The following is a 16,032-nucleotide window of genomic DNA, read 5'->3' on the forward strand; positions in this document are numbered from 1 at the left end:
CCACTCAATCGCCAAGCTGAATCTTGCTATCTTGTTGTGTTTGGTAGTGTTGGCGGCTCGTGAGAGCCTAGTTATGTGGCCCAGTGGAGTAGTCTGACACTTATACATCCAGGAGCTGCCTGCCTTTTCGCTATATTAAACAAAGTATGACTCCTATACAGACACAAAGGTATGGCGCGTACATGGCGTGAGCAAAGCTGGCGTTCAAGAACGACCAGTGCAGATTATAGTGCAGTTGTAACAAAGTAAACATTTTGGCATGAAACAAAGTAACAAACGAAAGGTATTAATTGCGTCTTAACATTGGATACAACGACTGATACAACAGACAGAGCCGGTAAACAGCTCTGCCTTAAACCACTCAAACAATCCAAATGCGATGAGCCATGGATGCTAGGATGACAAAGAAAAGCATGTACACCGCGGATCTTGTGTCGAAATGCCAACAGCGACCACTATGCTCAATCATATCCCTCTGTTGAGCGATTGTAACGCGCAGCAGATGATTATCATCTTCAAGACGGCGGATCTTGTCTCGCAGATCCACAAGCATCTTTCTCATGTATTCACTTGGTTTGGGGTTGATCTAGCTCCAGAGGGGGCGAGCGCGAACCTGCAGGGAAAAGGTTTTGATGTGTTCTGCGCGGTCTGAAATGTTTCAGCAAAACAACTTAATAAGGAGTTTGTAGAGTGCCTCACCGGCGTCCGTGAGCATGACAGGTACCTCTGGCCGGGTTTGGTGTCTGTCCACGAGGTCAGCTGGGCTGCCTTGGCGCCGCAGCCGCAGAAAACAGCAGGCTCATACTCACAAATTTCCTGGCCTGAATCCTGCTAGTCCCGTCATCAAAGTCAAACAGAATTTCGCTGTCCAAGTCACGTCGATTCTGCATCACACCAATGGAACATCCCTTCATATTTGAAGTTTAAGTTTTGACTAGCATCCCATGGAGACTCAGCGCACCACCATATTGTGTTGAAGGAGTGAGCATTGATATTTGTTTCACCGTCAAAGGAACAAGGTTGTTAGGGAGATCAAGCTGCTGCATAAATCCATCAGTTTAGTAGGAAGTCGAACCAAAATGCCCAGGATAAAGTTGATCTATACCAGAACGTCGCTGCACTCGACAACATCGCTTCCTCCGGTAACACGAACATCACAGGGCAGCGTGATTCCCTCTCCAAAATGATCTTCAACATTACAAATACTGCTGGATGAACCTCACATGGTTCTTTTGCCATCACCCAGCCCTGCCATCGTAGATAAAGTAGCTTCTTCAAATCCGGCGAATGGCTGCAGCGGTATATATTGGCGATTGAAGAAGTCCAACCAAAGGGACGCAGTTATGGCAACGGGCTGGCACTGCAAACCAAATAAATGGTCACCTTGACTACAATCTTTTTTGGGTGTGAATTTGATGGCCCTTTCTGATGCACAGCAGGCAGTGGGTAGCACACTTTGCAAGATTGAAACAAATGGGTGATTCATTCAAGTTCCTCACTGGGGTGTGCAATGGTGTTCTTCAAGTGCCAACTGGGACAACCGGAAACAAATGCAGTAGTTTTGCCATAGGTGACGCAAAAGGTGCAGAACCCTTGGTAGATGATGCATCAGACCTTTGAGACTAAAACCTACTTAAAAACCCAAGATGTATGGAACCTTTCACAATAAGGAACGCAACAAAACCTAGACAATAGTCCTTCTCCAAATAGAGCAAGCTCGCTGACCAATGCTGGAAAGCAGCTACCCCCATTCCACTTATAAGTCTGTCATGTCAGAACCTAGCTTGCCATTTTCATCCACAACCCAGTAAAGCTTCCTCACATGCTTTCCTCTTCTATAAATGTGATCTCCAATAATGCAACAATTCTGAACCTTATCCACATAAAAGTTCGGATCTTGATGCAAACTAAAGGTTCCGATAGCACCCTCTGCTGCTAGTGATGGTAGGAAAGCCGTTCTCTCTCTCTCTCTCTCTCTCTCTCTCTATATATATATATATATATATATATATATATATATATATATATATATATCCCCCAGAGAACTACACCATGGACACCTCGTCGATCTGCAACAGACCACATGTTGCGGTGAAAAAATTTCAACAATGGCCCAATTGCAAAAACCTATAGGTTGCTTCCGAGCCGTCCGATCAAAAATAGATATGGTGGCTAGCGCGCAAGAAATCAGCCGGGTGAACGAAAGAGTTTTTCTTAATAGTAGAGATGTGTTCCTTAAGAGCAAATAAAAGCACACCAGTCTAAGTGAGAATAGTATCCCCTAAAACCAACTACACTTTAGAAAGCCAAATCATGTTATGCTCATTTGGATTCGAAATTATGTTTAAAATGTTCCGCAAGGAAAAGTGATTATGTGAGGAGTTGTGTTTTCAGGTTACATTCCTACATTTTTTAAAAAAAAAAAAGATTACATTCCTACATCCTCGACAGCACGGCCGACTCCACGCCACTAGAACGCCCACGGTGCGAAGAAGCCTCCGAGAGCCCCGCGCGCACATTGGCCGTGAACCTCTCCATGGCGCGTGGCGGCAGGCACATCGGCACGGTGATCCCCCCGCCGGCCGCAGGAATGTGGAACGTGGCCAGCGTCGTCGTGGCCGGCCCGCCGTACACCGGCAGGCCCCATCCGAGGTCCACATTGTGCAGGTTCGCCTTGGTCAGATCCGTCACAAGGTACGTCCGCGCCGTCGTGAACCGTGGCCGCCCGAGCAGCACCAGCGCGTCGGCCACCGACTGTGCGTAGTTGTCGGCGGCGACCCGCGCCATCGCAGCTACGATCAGCTCCACGGCGCGGCCCAGCGGTCCCGAGCAGAGCTCGCCGGCCGTCGTCCGCGCCACGCCGAAGGTGAGCGCGTTCCCGTAGAACCCCTCGGGGAGTGGCCGGCCGCGCTTCCCGCGGGCGTTCACCACGAACATGAACCGCACCTCGTCGCCGGGCGCGTACCCGAGCGCCGCGGTCCGGCAGCGCCACGCGAACGCCGACAGCAGCAGGAACCGGGAGCACCGCAACCTCATCCGCGGCGGTAGCTGGTCCCTCAGCGAGGACAGCTCCTTGGGGCCGAAGAGGAACGCCCGGTGCACGAGCTCGGCGCCCGGACGGAGCCTGTCGTTGGCCGCGTCGGCCGCCAGCTCGTACTCGGGGTGCTGGTAGCTGGGGCACGGGGGGTCGCGCGCGTCGAGCAGCTCCCTCGCCCACACCGGCCGCACGCTTGGCGCCTCCATGCCGCCCGCCAGCTCGCCGACGGCCTGCAGGAACTGCGTGACGCCCGGCGCGTCCATGAGGTTATGGCACACCTGGATGCCGAACACGAAGCCTCCGCACCTCAACCTCGTCACCTTCATGCCATCATGCATGATGCATGTCAGTGTCACGTAGTGCAAATTACAGACAAAAGTCGACATGCTCTCAAGCATACACCACCAACTCTTCAACCCTGACCTAGTTATTTTAGAAAGAAAAATAATTCTTCAACGCATGCACCCAAGACTTACTTGAACGTAGAGCAGTGGACGGTCGACAACGACGGCGCAGTTGCTCTCCGGCAAGCACAGGAGCTGGCCAGCGCAAGGGACCGGCGGGCACAGCGTGTCGCCGAACTCGTCCAACGCGACGTCTGCGTCGGCCTCGACGAACCACACCCCCTCGCCGGTGCAGTCCACCGCGAGCTTCCTGCCGGGCAGCTCGCGGAGCCGCCCGGCGATGGGGTAGTAGTGCACGAGCGCCGCGGCCAGCCCGTCGCGTACGACCCTGGCCGGGTCGGCGCGCGCCCGCGAGGGGCAGCCCCGGTAGAAGTAGATGCCGGAGCGGTAGAACCGGAGGCTCTCCTGGTCGTCGAGGTCCGAGAGCCGCTTGAGCTCGCGTGGCGTCGGCCCGGCCGGCGCAACCAGCTCCGGCTCGCCGCGGCGCGCCACGAATGCCAGGGACGTGGCGGCCATAGTAGCTAGTAGCGGCGCTAGATTACCGGTTTAATTTAGCCTGCTGCTGCTGCTGCTTAGTTAGCGTTGGCCGTTGGAAAATGGCGGACGCTGGATCGTAGTCGATCGTCTAGTGTGCATCTATGGACGTACGAACGTCCATATATATAGGAGTGGGTCGAGTTTACACTGTGTAGAATTCATCATGGTTTGGTCGCCGGTGGCGAAGCAAGAAAATGGGAGTATGATATGAGAATTGTTCAGCGCGTGAGTCGCCGTGCTTGGTCCGGTCGCTTAGTGCGGCATGCATAGTTTTGTCGGTGGAGGACGCGTGAGCCATAATTTGTTCGGTGCGCCTTTCACGTGCCACCACAGAGAAAAACTTTTAAGCCGTGTGCTCAATACACTCGGCTTATGTCGATTTGCACTCGGTTTATATATAAACCATGTGTTTTTTATCGAAAAAGCTTTCGCCCCGCTTTATAGATAAAACCAAGCACCACGACAAGATTCAACAACACACACACGCACACAAAGGTCTAGCACCACAAGAAGTCGAAAGGTTAATGCTGAGGGCACAACTCAACAAGCCCTGAAAGACAAAAAAAAGAAAGGCGCGCACGCGGAGGGTGCGGCACAACATCTAGTCTGGCTCCGGGGGTGGTGGGGGGAGCGGTGGTGCCAAGCTGAAGGCCATCGAGCGGAGGTCGGCGATGAGGTTGTTGATGACGACCCGATCCTGGGGGCGGCTAAGCGGCCGCCAGAGCTGCAAATATCCACACATTTTAAAGATGGCGTCAGTAGCACGTCGAAGAGGGACCTTCTGAATGACAAGCTTATTGCGGACGGTCCAAAGCGTCCAGGCAAGGATCCCAACGAAGAGCCATCTGATATGGCGGTAGCGAGGGGGGAGGCCTGGATTTCCGCAAGCAGGTCGGGGAAGTTGGTGTTACACCATTGGCCCCCAACCGTTTCGCGGAAGCAGGACCAAAGGAACTGAGCCGTAGAACACAAGAAGATGTGGTTAGCATCCTCCATCGTCTCGCACAAGGGGCACTTCCCGTTCCCAGGTCCATTTCGCTTACGAACCTCCACACCAGTCGGGAGGCGACCACGAATCCATTGCCACATGAAGATCCGGATCTTCAGGGGCAGGCGAATATCCCAGATCAAACTAAATGGTTCGGGGGCCGTCGAGGGTGCAATGGCCGCGTAGAGGGATTTGGTGGAGAAGCAGCCGGAGAGCTCAAGTCGCCAGGAGGTGACATCCGGGGAGTCAAGGCTGTCCATAGGGAGGAGGGCAATGTCCAGCATAAGAGCATCCCAGGCAGCAACCTCTTGAGGTCCGAAGGGGCGGCGGAAGGCGAGGCGCCCTAGATCAATAAGGGCCGCCTCGACAGATATATGCGGGTCCACTGCAATAGAGAAGAGCACAGGGAAGCGCGCGGCCAAGGGGGAGTCACCAAGCCATCGATCAAACCAGAACAGGGTCGATGATCCGGTACCGATCGCTATGGAAGTGCCAATACGGAGAACCGGGAGCAGCTGGACTACCGCCTGCCAGAACTGGGAGCCGCCCGAGCGCTGACAGAATGCAAGGGGCTGTCCACGGAGATACTTGTTCTGGATGATGGTGAGCCATAGGCCTCCATCCCCATTGGCAATGCGCCAGAGCCAACGAGTCGGGAGGGCTATGTTCATGCGGCGGGAGGACAGGATCCCGAGACCACCCTGGTCCTTGGGTTTGCAGATATCGGGCCAGCTAACCATATGGTACTTCTGCTTATCCCCCTCCCCAGCCCAGAAGAATCTAGACTGGTACTTGGCGATCTCCTGATGGAGGGTCTCATGTAGGCTATAGAAACTCATGAGGAACCACAGGAGGCTAGCAAGCGAGGAGTTAATAAGGATCACCCGGGCAGCCTTCGACAACCAACGGCCTTTCCAGGGTTCGACCCGATGTTGCATACGGGTCACCGTGGGGCGGAGGTCCGCCACGGTGAGGCGCGAGTCACTAATGGGGATCCCCAAGTAAGTCGTGGGGAAAGAACCCAACCGACAGTTAAGTCGGTCCGCTATGGACTGTGCTTCCTCGGGAGGTGCCCCGAGCACCATCACTTCGCTCTTATCGAAGTTAATGGTAAGGCCCGACATCTGTTGGAAGCACAGGAGGAGGAACTTTAGGTTAGCAATGTCATGGGCAGTGCCCTCCACCATTATTATGGTATCATCTGCGTATTGGAGGAGGGAGACCCCCCCCCCCCTCCGACTAGGTGAGGGACGACACCGTGAATGTGGCCAGCATCCTTGGCCTTATCAAGGATGGCTGCCAGGGCATCAACCACCATGTTGAACAGAAACGGTGAGAAAGGGTCGCCCTGGCGAACCCCACAGAGGGTGGGGAAGTAGGGCCCAATGTCCCCGTTGATGTTCACCGCGGTCCGTCCACAGGAGACAAGTTGCATAACCCTAGTCACCCACCGGTCGTCAAAGCCCTTGCGAAGCAAGACTTCCCGCAAGAAGGGCCAGTGGACCGTGTCATAGGCCTTGTGGAAGTCGAGCTTCAGAAACACCGCTCGATGATGACGCAGCCGAACCTCATGGAGGACTTCGTGGAACACCAGAACCCCATCCAGAATAAATCGGCCTTGAATGAAGGCGGATTGGTTCGGGTGGGTAATTGTGTCCGCGAGCAGGGTCACCCTATTGGCGTACCCTTTGGCCAGAATCCGGAATATCACATTGATCACGGTGATTGGCCGAAATTGGCGGATGTCGGAGGCGCCCGGGACCTTGGGAATAAGAGTCACGATGCCATAGTTGAGGCGCCCAAGATCCATGGTGCCAGAGAAGAATTCCTCGAACAGAGCCATGACCTCCAGCTTGATGGTCGGCCAGAACGTCTTAAAAAACGTAACTGGCAGGCCATCCGGCCCCGGAGCCGAGGAGGGGTTCATCCCTTTGATAGCCGCGAGAACCTCCTCCTCAGCAAAAGGAGCCACTAAAGCAGCATTGACTGCATCGGAAACCAGGTGGGCCCCCGACCAGATGTCGGGGGCGAGACTAGCCCCACCCCGAGGGGTGGGGGTAAATAGGGCCTTGTAAAAGCCATCCACATGGGTGCGGATGGCCAAGGGGCGAACGAGCGGGGTATCTCCATCCCAAAGGCAATGAATGGAGTTTCGGCGCCGGCGGCCGTTCGCCACCGCCTGGAAATAGGCGGTATTGGCATCACCCCGGAGTACCCATCGTTGGGTACCCCGCATACGCCAGTAGGCCTGTTCATCAACGTAGATGGATGAGAGCTGGTCTTCAAGGTCATAACGGACCATCCACTCATCTGGGGATATTCCAGACGTGTCAGCACGGGCATCCAGAGCTTGAATAGCCAGGAGGAGGGCCTTTTTTCGTTCTCTGAGATCCCGGCCCAGGTTAGCACCCCACCCTTTCATGAATTGACGGGCAAGCTTGGCACAGAAGTGCCACGAGTCAACCACAGACACGGCGCGATGGGGGGAAGAGCGGGCCAATATCCAGCAGGCGGCAACCGCCTCCCGGAAGCCGGCCTGGTTGAGCCAGAAGAGCTCAAACCGGAAACGCGGCGGGACGGGGGGGGCGCTCGTCGGCCGTGGAGAGGAGGAGGGGGACATGGTCAGACCCGATCCGGGTAATCGCCCGGAGCGAGGCTAGGGGGCAGCATAATTCCCATTCCGGGGAAACTAGGACGCGATCCAACACGGATCGCGTCGGGTCAGCCTGACGGTTAGTCCAAGTGAACCGGGCACCCGTCCAGTCCAGCTCACGGAGACCTAGCTCCGCGATCCAGTCATTGAATAGCTGCATCCGGGGGAGGTTAATCCGGTCATTATTCTTCTCTTCCGGGGATCGGATGAGGTTAAAGTCTCCGCCCACAACTACTGGGAGGAGAGAGTTGGAGATCTTCAGATGAAGCTCCTCTAAAAAGGACGGGGAGCGGCTATGGTCCGCCGGACCATAGACAATCACGACCTGCCATTTGAAGTTGAGGGCCCGCTCAAAGATCTCCATACTCATGAAGAATTCCCCCCGATCCATGCCCCCAACCTCAAAGGTGGCATCCTTCACCCCTAGCAGGATGCCGCCAGAGTGGCCAGTGGTCCCACTAGAAGGGAGCCAATGCCAGGCGAAGAGGTGAGAGCTAAGACCCTCGAGCTCCTGGAGGGAGAACTCAGTGCGCATGGTTTCCTGGATGGCAATGATGTCAATGTGTTCGTCTCGCATGTATTCGATGAGCTGGCGGCGGCGGCCATCATGGCCGAATCCGCGGATGTTCCAGAAAAGGGCTCGCATCTAAACCCCCATGGGGGGGCTGCTTGACCCCAAGACACGGGAGGCGCTTTGCGCCCGTAGAGCGGCAGTGCGAGAGCGGGTGCGGCCACGAATCAAACCGTCGGCCACCGGAGGCCCTAGATCCGCGGAGGGTGCGGTCGAATCCATGGAGGGTCAGAGCAAGCGCGCCCGAGTCTCAGCCAGCTTGCCGTCTAAGATCTCGCGAGCCCTAATGGCCGCGATCTGTTCTAAGGGGGGACCGACCTCCCCCCTAAAAACTATGGCAGAGTCATTAGCCACCTTGGCGAGGTGGCCAAGAGGGACGGCCTCAAGCGCGGAAAAGGAACAACTGGAAGAACTGGGAGGGACGGGATCCACACCTGACTCGAGGTTCCGGACTGCGGCCCGGAGCTCCGCACGCTCAGCGACGGACGGCGCCGGGAAGTCCGCCGGACGGGACTCATCGAGGCGGGCGCTGCGGTGGGACGCCGTCACCGGCGTCGAGGTGGATCGGGGCCTCCTGACGTACGCCACCGACGGAGGGGGGTGAGCGTCAGTCGGAGAGGCCACGATCACGGCCACCGTCGCAGCCGGGGAGGAGGGCGGAGCGAGGTGGGCGTCGGAGGCCACAGGCGAGGGGAGCGGGGCGATGGTCTCCAGGGTGTCGCCAACCGCACCGCCCACGGGTGGGGGGCCGAAGCAGGGGCACCGGCGGGGAGGTCCCCACCGCCACTCAGGGGGACCGGGGAGGTCGAGCCAGGAGTGGCCGGGGGGTCCGGAGCAGACAGCGAGGAGAGCGGAGCGGAGGCTGTGGAAGGGGAGTGCGGCGACGAAGGCGGCATGACGAGAAGGCCCACACTGGAGATGTCACTGGCCGACTCGGATGGAGGCGAAGGAGGCGCGGCCGGCGTAGAGGCCAGGTGCAGAGCCACTGCGAGGTCAGTGGCCGACACCCTGGTACGTCCCGCCCCGGAGCCGCCACGGCCCGGAGGTGGGTTGGCGGGCTCGGGGGATGGGGAGCGGGAGTGCCCTGATAGGTCCTCGTCATCCTCAGGATCCTCGAGGCGTGGGTGACGGGACCGGCGGCGGCGAGAGCCGTCGTCGTCAGCTGGGCCGCCCCCCATGTGGCTATCATCGGAGAAGCGGGGGCGACCGATGTGGTTCGGAGGCTCGGGGCAGATCTTGAGGTCGTAGCCGTCGTCGTTGAAGAAGACCCGAATCGTGGCGTGGAGCTTGGAGGAGTCCAGGCATTTCACCTTGACCCAGACCTCCTCCTCCTTGCGGAGAGATAGCTCGTCGACCACCACCACCTTGCCCAAAAGCTTGGACATGCCGCGAATGACGCGCTCAGACCGGGCCACATCCGGCAGGCCGGCGATGAGGATCCAGGCCGTGTCGAGGACCACCACGGCCTTGGGATCCCACATCGGCTCAGAGATGTTCACCACAATCCCGTTGAGGGCCAAGGTGATGTTGTCGCTGCGGGTACAGAAGCCCATGCTCATAGCGTCGGGGAAGATCACCGTGAAGGAGTTAGCCGCCGAGGGGGTGACCTGCCAATCCCACTTGCATCTGCACAAGTGGTTGAGCTCAGCCTCAATGAGCTCGGGGGTGGCGACGGCCTCGCCAACGATAGTCACAAGAGCCAGGAGCGAGGGGGAGGGAAGGGGCAGCTCCGGAACCTCGATGTGGAAGAAGCCCATGTCCTCGATGCCGTGGCCGTACATCATAAGCTCCTCCGTCACCGGGCGGTCCGGGCAGAGAATCGCGGGGTGGCCGGCGTCCTTGCAGAGATAGCACATCGGCGGGTTGGGGCACACCACCTGGAAGTGCCCGGACAGCCCGCAGTTGAAACACGGCGGACCGTCCGAGGCGGAGGCGGAGCCCGGATGGGGGGCGGCCACACCGGCAGCGGGCGTAGCAACCGGGGGGCGAGGAGGACCCTTCTTCTTCTTCTTCTTTGCGCCCTGGCGCCCCTGGTTCCCGTTCCCCCCATTGGTCGGCGGGAACGCAGCTTGGGCGCGGGGGGGCTGGAAGCGGTTGGAGGTCGGGTTGGCGGTGACGGAGGACAGGGGCTGCGGCCGGGGCGAAGGGGACCGGTCCCAACGGCGAGACGGGGAGGGAGACCGCCGCCGGGAGGATTGACGGGACCCCCCGGCCGGGGAACGGCCACGTTCTAGCGAATCAGCCCGGTGTGGCGAGCGGCGCGCCGGGGACCGGGAGCGGCGATCGTCGCGAGCAGGGGACCGGCGGCCAGAACGGGGCGGGGAGCGGCGGGTGGCTCGAGCCGGAGAGCGGCGGGCGGGGCGGGAGTCAAGCTCCTGCCGGAGGTCCTCCTCCCGTCGAAGTGCGTCCGGCGACGGGCGCGGAGGGGCCCGGCGATCATCAGCCCGGCGCTTGGGGCGGCCGGCCCCGTCATCCCACTCGCGGGTCATGGCCGGCGAGGTAGGAGGAGGGGGCGAGCGGGAACCAGCAAGGGCGACGGGGCTGGTGGTGGCGGCGGGCGGCACAGCGACGAGGGGAGAGGAGGGCGATGCGGGCTGGATTGGCTGGCGGGGGAACCCTAGAGGCGGCCAAATGGACCGCCTCGTTGGGCCGAGGCCCACCCGGGGGCGGGGCTGGGCCGCGAGGGGGGGAGGCCCAGAGGGCCCGCCAGAGCGCGGCCTGCAATCTGCGGAGCCGGCGGCGGCCCAGGAGCGCTGGGCAAGCGGCCCACGGGGCGGCCCACCACAAGCGCGGCCCGGTAGGACCAGCCAGGGGAAACCAATCGAGGGACGAGGGTTTCCCCCAGCGCCGCCGCGGAGGAGGGCGCCGGCCGGGCATGGCGGGGGCGGCGGGGCCAGGCCGGAGAGGGCAGGATGCCGGGATGAGGGAGAACGGGAGCGCCGAAGGCCGCGATGAATGGGCGGAATGGAGACCGCCTGTAGACCACCGACGAGAGCGCCATCGATGACGTCGCCGGGGCTTCGGCCGGAGCAGGGGAGAGAGCAGCGGAGGGCGGCGAGGGACCGGATGATCTCCAGGACGTGCGCGCGACGCCGCGGTCAGCCCGACCGGCGACGCCCCACCCACCATGTCGACGACCCCGAGGGCGCGCCCCTGAGCCCAAGGTCGCGCCTTTCGCCAAGGCCGCCCGAGCCGAGCCCTCCGGCCGGCGTCGGCGCCGGCCGTCCCCGCGGGCAGCCGAACTCCCACCCCTGGGAGTCGAGCCACCGGCAGGAACAGCCCGAGCCGGAGCCTTGGGGGGAACACGGTCGCGGCAGACAACCGGACGCCCCGCGGCGATGCCGTCGGCCTCGGCGAGATCGGCCCAGACCAGGCGCGGCGAGGTGGCGGGGGGGAGGGAGGTGGTGGGGAGGCCGGGGAGGGCGTCGGCGGGCGGACGGGACCCGAGGGCGAGGAAGGGGGGCGAGCCAGCGGCGGCGCCGGCGGGTCACCCAGCGAGTCGCCCGCGCTCGGGGAGGCCATCCTGACACCCGTTCCTTTTCGTGTCGATTGTTTTCCACCATGTGTTTTTTCCGGCTTACACCACACAATTTACTAAGGACCGGCTTATCAAAGATAAGTCGAGAGCCACCTGAAAAACACTTGGTTTATATACAAACCGAGTATTTTTATGTAAGCCGAGTGTCAATGAGACACACGGTTTATATATAGTCATGGGCCAAGGTGAATCACACCGTATAAGCCGGGAGCCCTGCTCATGAAATACTCGGCTTACTATTTATAGCTGAATTAAACATCGACCTGGCGATGCCTGTGCAAGCTAGCTAGCTCCACGTACTGCTCCTGCCTGTGTGTTAACTCTCAATCTCTAGCTTTATCTATAATTTCATGAAGTTCATCTCAATTTGGATTACATCTCAGGAAAGGGGAAAGGAGTAGGAAGACAACCTGCCCACGCTAGCCTATCCTTAGCCAAATGCCGTTCGTCAGCCTTACAGAGAAAAGGAGAAAGGGTACTCAGAGCATCTTCAGCCGTTCGTCCTTTCAGGACGCATAAAAATCGCCCCCTGAGGGTGAGCCGGCGATACAATCGGCGTTGGGGGTGGTTTCGCGCCCAGTCGTCGCTCCCAGCTCGCCCACAGGTGCCGATATTCGCCCACTTTTCAGCCTCATTTCGGCGAATAAAGGGCCCATATGGGCGACAATAGGCCCATATTCGGCGTGGCTCGCTGTTGTTCGGCATTCAATTATGCACATAAATTTTTTTATCACATATTTCATCATAGAAATATCAAATACTTCAACAAAATAGTACAACAACAAATAGTTCAATACAAATTATATAGTTCAACAAATAAAAACTCATATTTCATCACACGTCGCGCCCGGCGTCGCCCTTGAGCCTCCATAGATATTCTATCAGATCTTGCTGCAGTTGATGATGCACCTGTGGGTCTCGGATCTCCTGACGCATACTGAGATAGGCAGTCCAGGTTGCCGATAGCTGGTGATCAACTTCGGCTAGAGGACCCTGCCTGTAGTATGGTTCAGTGTCAAACACTGGGTCTTCTTGCTCGCGCTCGATGATCATGTTGTGCAAGATGACACAGCAAGTCATAATCTCCCACATTTGATCTGTCGACCATGTTTGAGCGGGGTACCGGACAACAGCAAATCGAGATTGGAGCACACCAAATGCCCGCTCGACATCCTTCCTGCAAGCCTCCTGAACCTTCGCAAACTAGGCGTTCTTGCCTCCTGGCACAGGGTTTGAGATCGTCTTCACAAATGTCGACCATCTCGGATAGATGCCATCATCTAGATAGTGCCCCTTGTTGTAGTGCCGCCCATTGATCTCGAAGTTCACCGGAGGAGAATGACTTTCAACAAGCTTGGCAAAGACAGGAGAGCACTGCAGCACGTTGATGTCATTGTGAGTTCCTGGCATACCAAAGAAGGAGTGCCAAATCCAGAGGTCCTGTGTGGCCACCGCCTCAAGTACCACACTACAACCGCCTTTGGCGCCTTTGTACATCCCATGCCAAGCAAATGGGCAATTCTTCCATTTCCAATGCATGCAGTCGATGCTTCCAAGCATCCTAGGAAATCCTCTTGCTGCATTTTGTGCTAGGATCCGAGCAGTGTCTTCCGCATTGGGTGTTCTCAAGTATTGCGGTCCAAACACTACCACCACTGCCCGACAGAACTTGTAGAAACACTCTATGCTGGTGGACTCGACCATGCGCCCATAGTCGTCGAGTGAATCACCGGGAGCTCCGTATGCAAGCATCCTCATCGCTGTCGTGCACTTCTGGATGGAGGTGAATCCAAGGGCGCCGGTGCAATCCATCTTGCACTTGAAGTAGTTGTCGAACTCCCGAATGGGATTCACAATCCTGAGGAAGAGCTTTCGGCTCATCCGATAACGGCGCCGAAATGTTTTCTCGCCGTGAAGTGGAGCATCGGCGAAGTAGTCGGAGTAGAGCATGCAGTAGCCTTCGAGACGATGCCGGTTCTTTGCTTTCACCCGCCCCGGCGCCGAGCCACCTCGCCGTGGCTTTTCATTGCTCGCCAGCAGCTGGGCGAGGGCGGCAAGCACCATGAGATGCTCTTCTTCCTGGACGTCGGCCTTGGCTTCCTCCTCCAGCAACGCGGCGAGCGCTTCCTCGTCATCCGAGTCCATCGCCGAGGCAGGCAAATCGCCGAACACCTTGCGCCCGGTGGGCGTGTCCCCACCGCTAAACTGCCCCTCCGCGGCCGGAAACGGCGGCCGGAAACGCCCAGCTGCTATTGGAGGGGCTGCCGCAGCGAAGCTCTGCTATTTTTCCGGTGTGGAATTGCTATCTAGCGGTGAAAGGCGGCGGGCGGCGCCGGGATATAGCTACTGGCGGCCGAGGGCACGGGGGTTGGGAGGCGAGTCGGGGAAGAAAACCTTGACTTTTCCCCTGACGGCGTGGGCCAACCGCGCTTTTCCCTTGCGCCGGAGCCCCCAACTGCCCGCTAGTGCGCCGGGTTCGGCCTGTGACCGCCGGGCGGAAAAAAGGCCCGAGCCGCCGTTTTTCGGCGTCCTGGGGACGCGACTGGGCCGTTTTTTCGGCGCCGGTGCGGCAAAAACGCCTGGGGAGGGCCTGTTGGGGGCGCGGCTGGAGATGCTCTTAACCAACTACGTGGCATAAGGCTCATTCGGGGCCCGCTAGCCGAGCAGGGAGGCGAGGCTTGCGGCCCGGCCTGTTGCTAGTAACTCCTGGCTCTTCCTGCCTTGACTCGGTCTTGCTGCTGACAATCCCCTCTTGTTGAGATACGGCTTGCCCCCAAGCCGCTGCATGTGGGAACCTTTGCTTGACATCTTCAGAATATTCCCACATAGCAAGATCTTCATAATCGCCTGTCCACAGCAGCAGCACTTGAATGATCTTCTTGCCACCACGATGAAGAACACGGCGCTGAAGGACTTGTTCAGGTATCTTCAAAGCATCGTCGGAAGTTGGAAGTTGAGGTAGCACTTGATGTATTGGTTTGAGCACCTTGCGGAGGAGAGACACATGAAACACTGGGTGGACTTTGCTTGTTGCCGGCAAGTCGAGGCGATACGCAACCTCTCCCACACGTTCCAGCACTGTATACGGTCCAAAAAACTTGTATGCAAGTTTCTGGTTGGCACTAGGAGAAACAGATGTCTGTAAGTATGGCTGGAGTTTGAGGAAAACCAGGTCACCCACATTAAAACTCCTTTCAATGCGGTGCTTGTCAGCCTGCGATTTCATTCTCTGTTGTGAACGCAATGGCTGTTGACGGATTGACTCCAATATCACACGGTGTTGTTCAAGCCATAATGAGAGATCAGAAGAAGCAACTGTACATTCTGGAGAAAGACCAAAGTGCCGCGGAGAGTGCCCATAGATGATCTCGAAAGGTGTTTTATTGGTGGCGGAGTGCGAGTTGGTGTTGTACCAATACTCGCAGAGAGATAACCATTTGGCCCACTTGGAAGGATGCGAACTAACGAAACAGCGAAGATAGCATTCGATTTGCTGATTGACGCGTTCAGTTTGGCCGTCGGATTGTGGATGGCGAGCAGAGCTCATTCGCAGCTGGGTGCCTTGTGCTACCTCTTTTAGCACGGCGTTGGTTTTCCCCGAAGAGGAAGGGATGATGCAGTAAAGTAGCGTAAGTATTTCCCTCAGTTTTTGAGAACCAAGATATCAATCCAGTAGGAGGCTACGCGCGAGTCCCTCGTACCTGCACAAAACAAATAAATCCTCGCAACCAACGCAAATAGGGGTTGTCAATCCCTATAGGGCCACTTACGAGAGTGAGATCTGATAGATATGATAAGATAATATTTTTGGTATTTTTATGATAAAGATGCAAAGTAAAATAAAGGCAAAGTAAATAGCAAAGTAAATAACTAAGTAGTAGGAGATTAATATGATAAATATTGACCCGGGGGCCATAGGATTCACTAGTGGCTTCTCTCGAGAGCATAAGTATTCTATGGTGGGTGAACAAATTATTGTTGAGCAATTGACAAAATTAAGCATAGTTATGAGAATATCTAGGTATGATCATGTATATAGGCATCACGTCTGTGACAAGTAGATCGAAATGATTCTGCATCTACTACTATTACTCCACTCATCGACCGCTATCCAGCATGCATCTAGAGTATTAAGTTAAAAACAGAGTAACGCCTTAAGCAAGATGACATGATGTAGAGGGATAGACTCATGCAATATGAATAAAACCCCATCTTGTTATCCTCGATGGCAACAATACAATACGTGCCTTGCTGCCCTTACTGTCACCGGGAAAGGACACCGCAAGATTGAACCCAAAGCTAAG

At 57.3% G+C, this 16,032-nt stretch overlaps 2 protein-coding genes and 1 pseudogene across 2 annotated transcripts; 1 reads left to right on the forward strand and 2 right to left on the reverse strand.

Moving 5' to 3' along the window:
• Positions 1–2,419: 2,419 nt before the first annotated feature.
• Positions 2,420–4,144, reverse strand: LOC125533707 (benzyl alcohol O-benzoyltransferase-like). The gene is made up of 2 exons (XM_048697074.2): positions 3,514–4,144; positions 2,420–3,357 (listed from the first exon to the last, which is right to left on the reverse strand). Exons 1-2 carry the CDS (start codon positions 3,955–3,957, stop codon positions 2,437–2,439), a joined length of 1,365 nt encoding a protein of 454 aa, XP_048553031.1. The 5' UTR covers positions 3,958–4,144; the 3' UTR covers positions 2,420–2,436.
• A 3,377-nt stretch (positions 4,145–7,521) lies between these two features.
• LOC147986094 (uncharacterized) lies at positions 7,522–8,265 on the reverse strand. Its single transcript, XM_087541872.1, has one exon. It carries the CDS (start codon positions 8,263–8,265, stop codon positions 7,522–7,524), a length of 744 nt encoding a protein of 247 aa, XP_087397998.1.
• A 2,928-nt stretch (positions 8,266–11,193) lies between these two features.
• On the forward strand, positions 11,194–14,428 carry LOC147986095 (uncharacterized; annotated as a pseudogene).
• Positions 14,429–16,032: the final 1,604 nt, after the last annotated feature.

The sequence above is a fragment of the Triticum urartu genome, chromosome 2A (genome assembly GCF_056163025.1).
Source record: "Triticum urartu cultivar PI428250 chromosome 2A, HENAU_Tu73, whole genome shotgun sequence".
Classification (NCBI taxonomy): domain Eukaryota; kingdom Viridiplantae; phylum Streptophyta; class Magnoliopsida; order Poales; family Poaceae; genus Triticum; species Triticum urartu.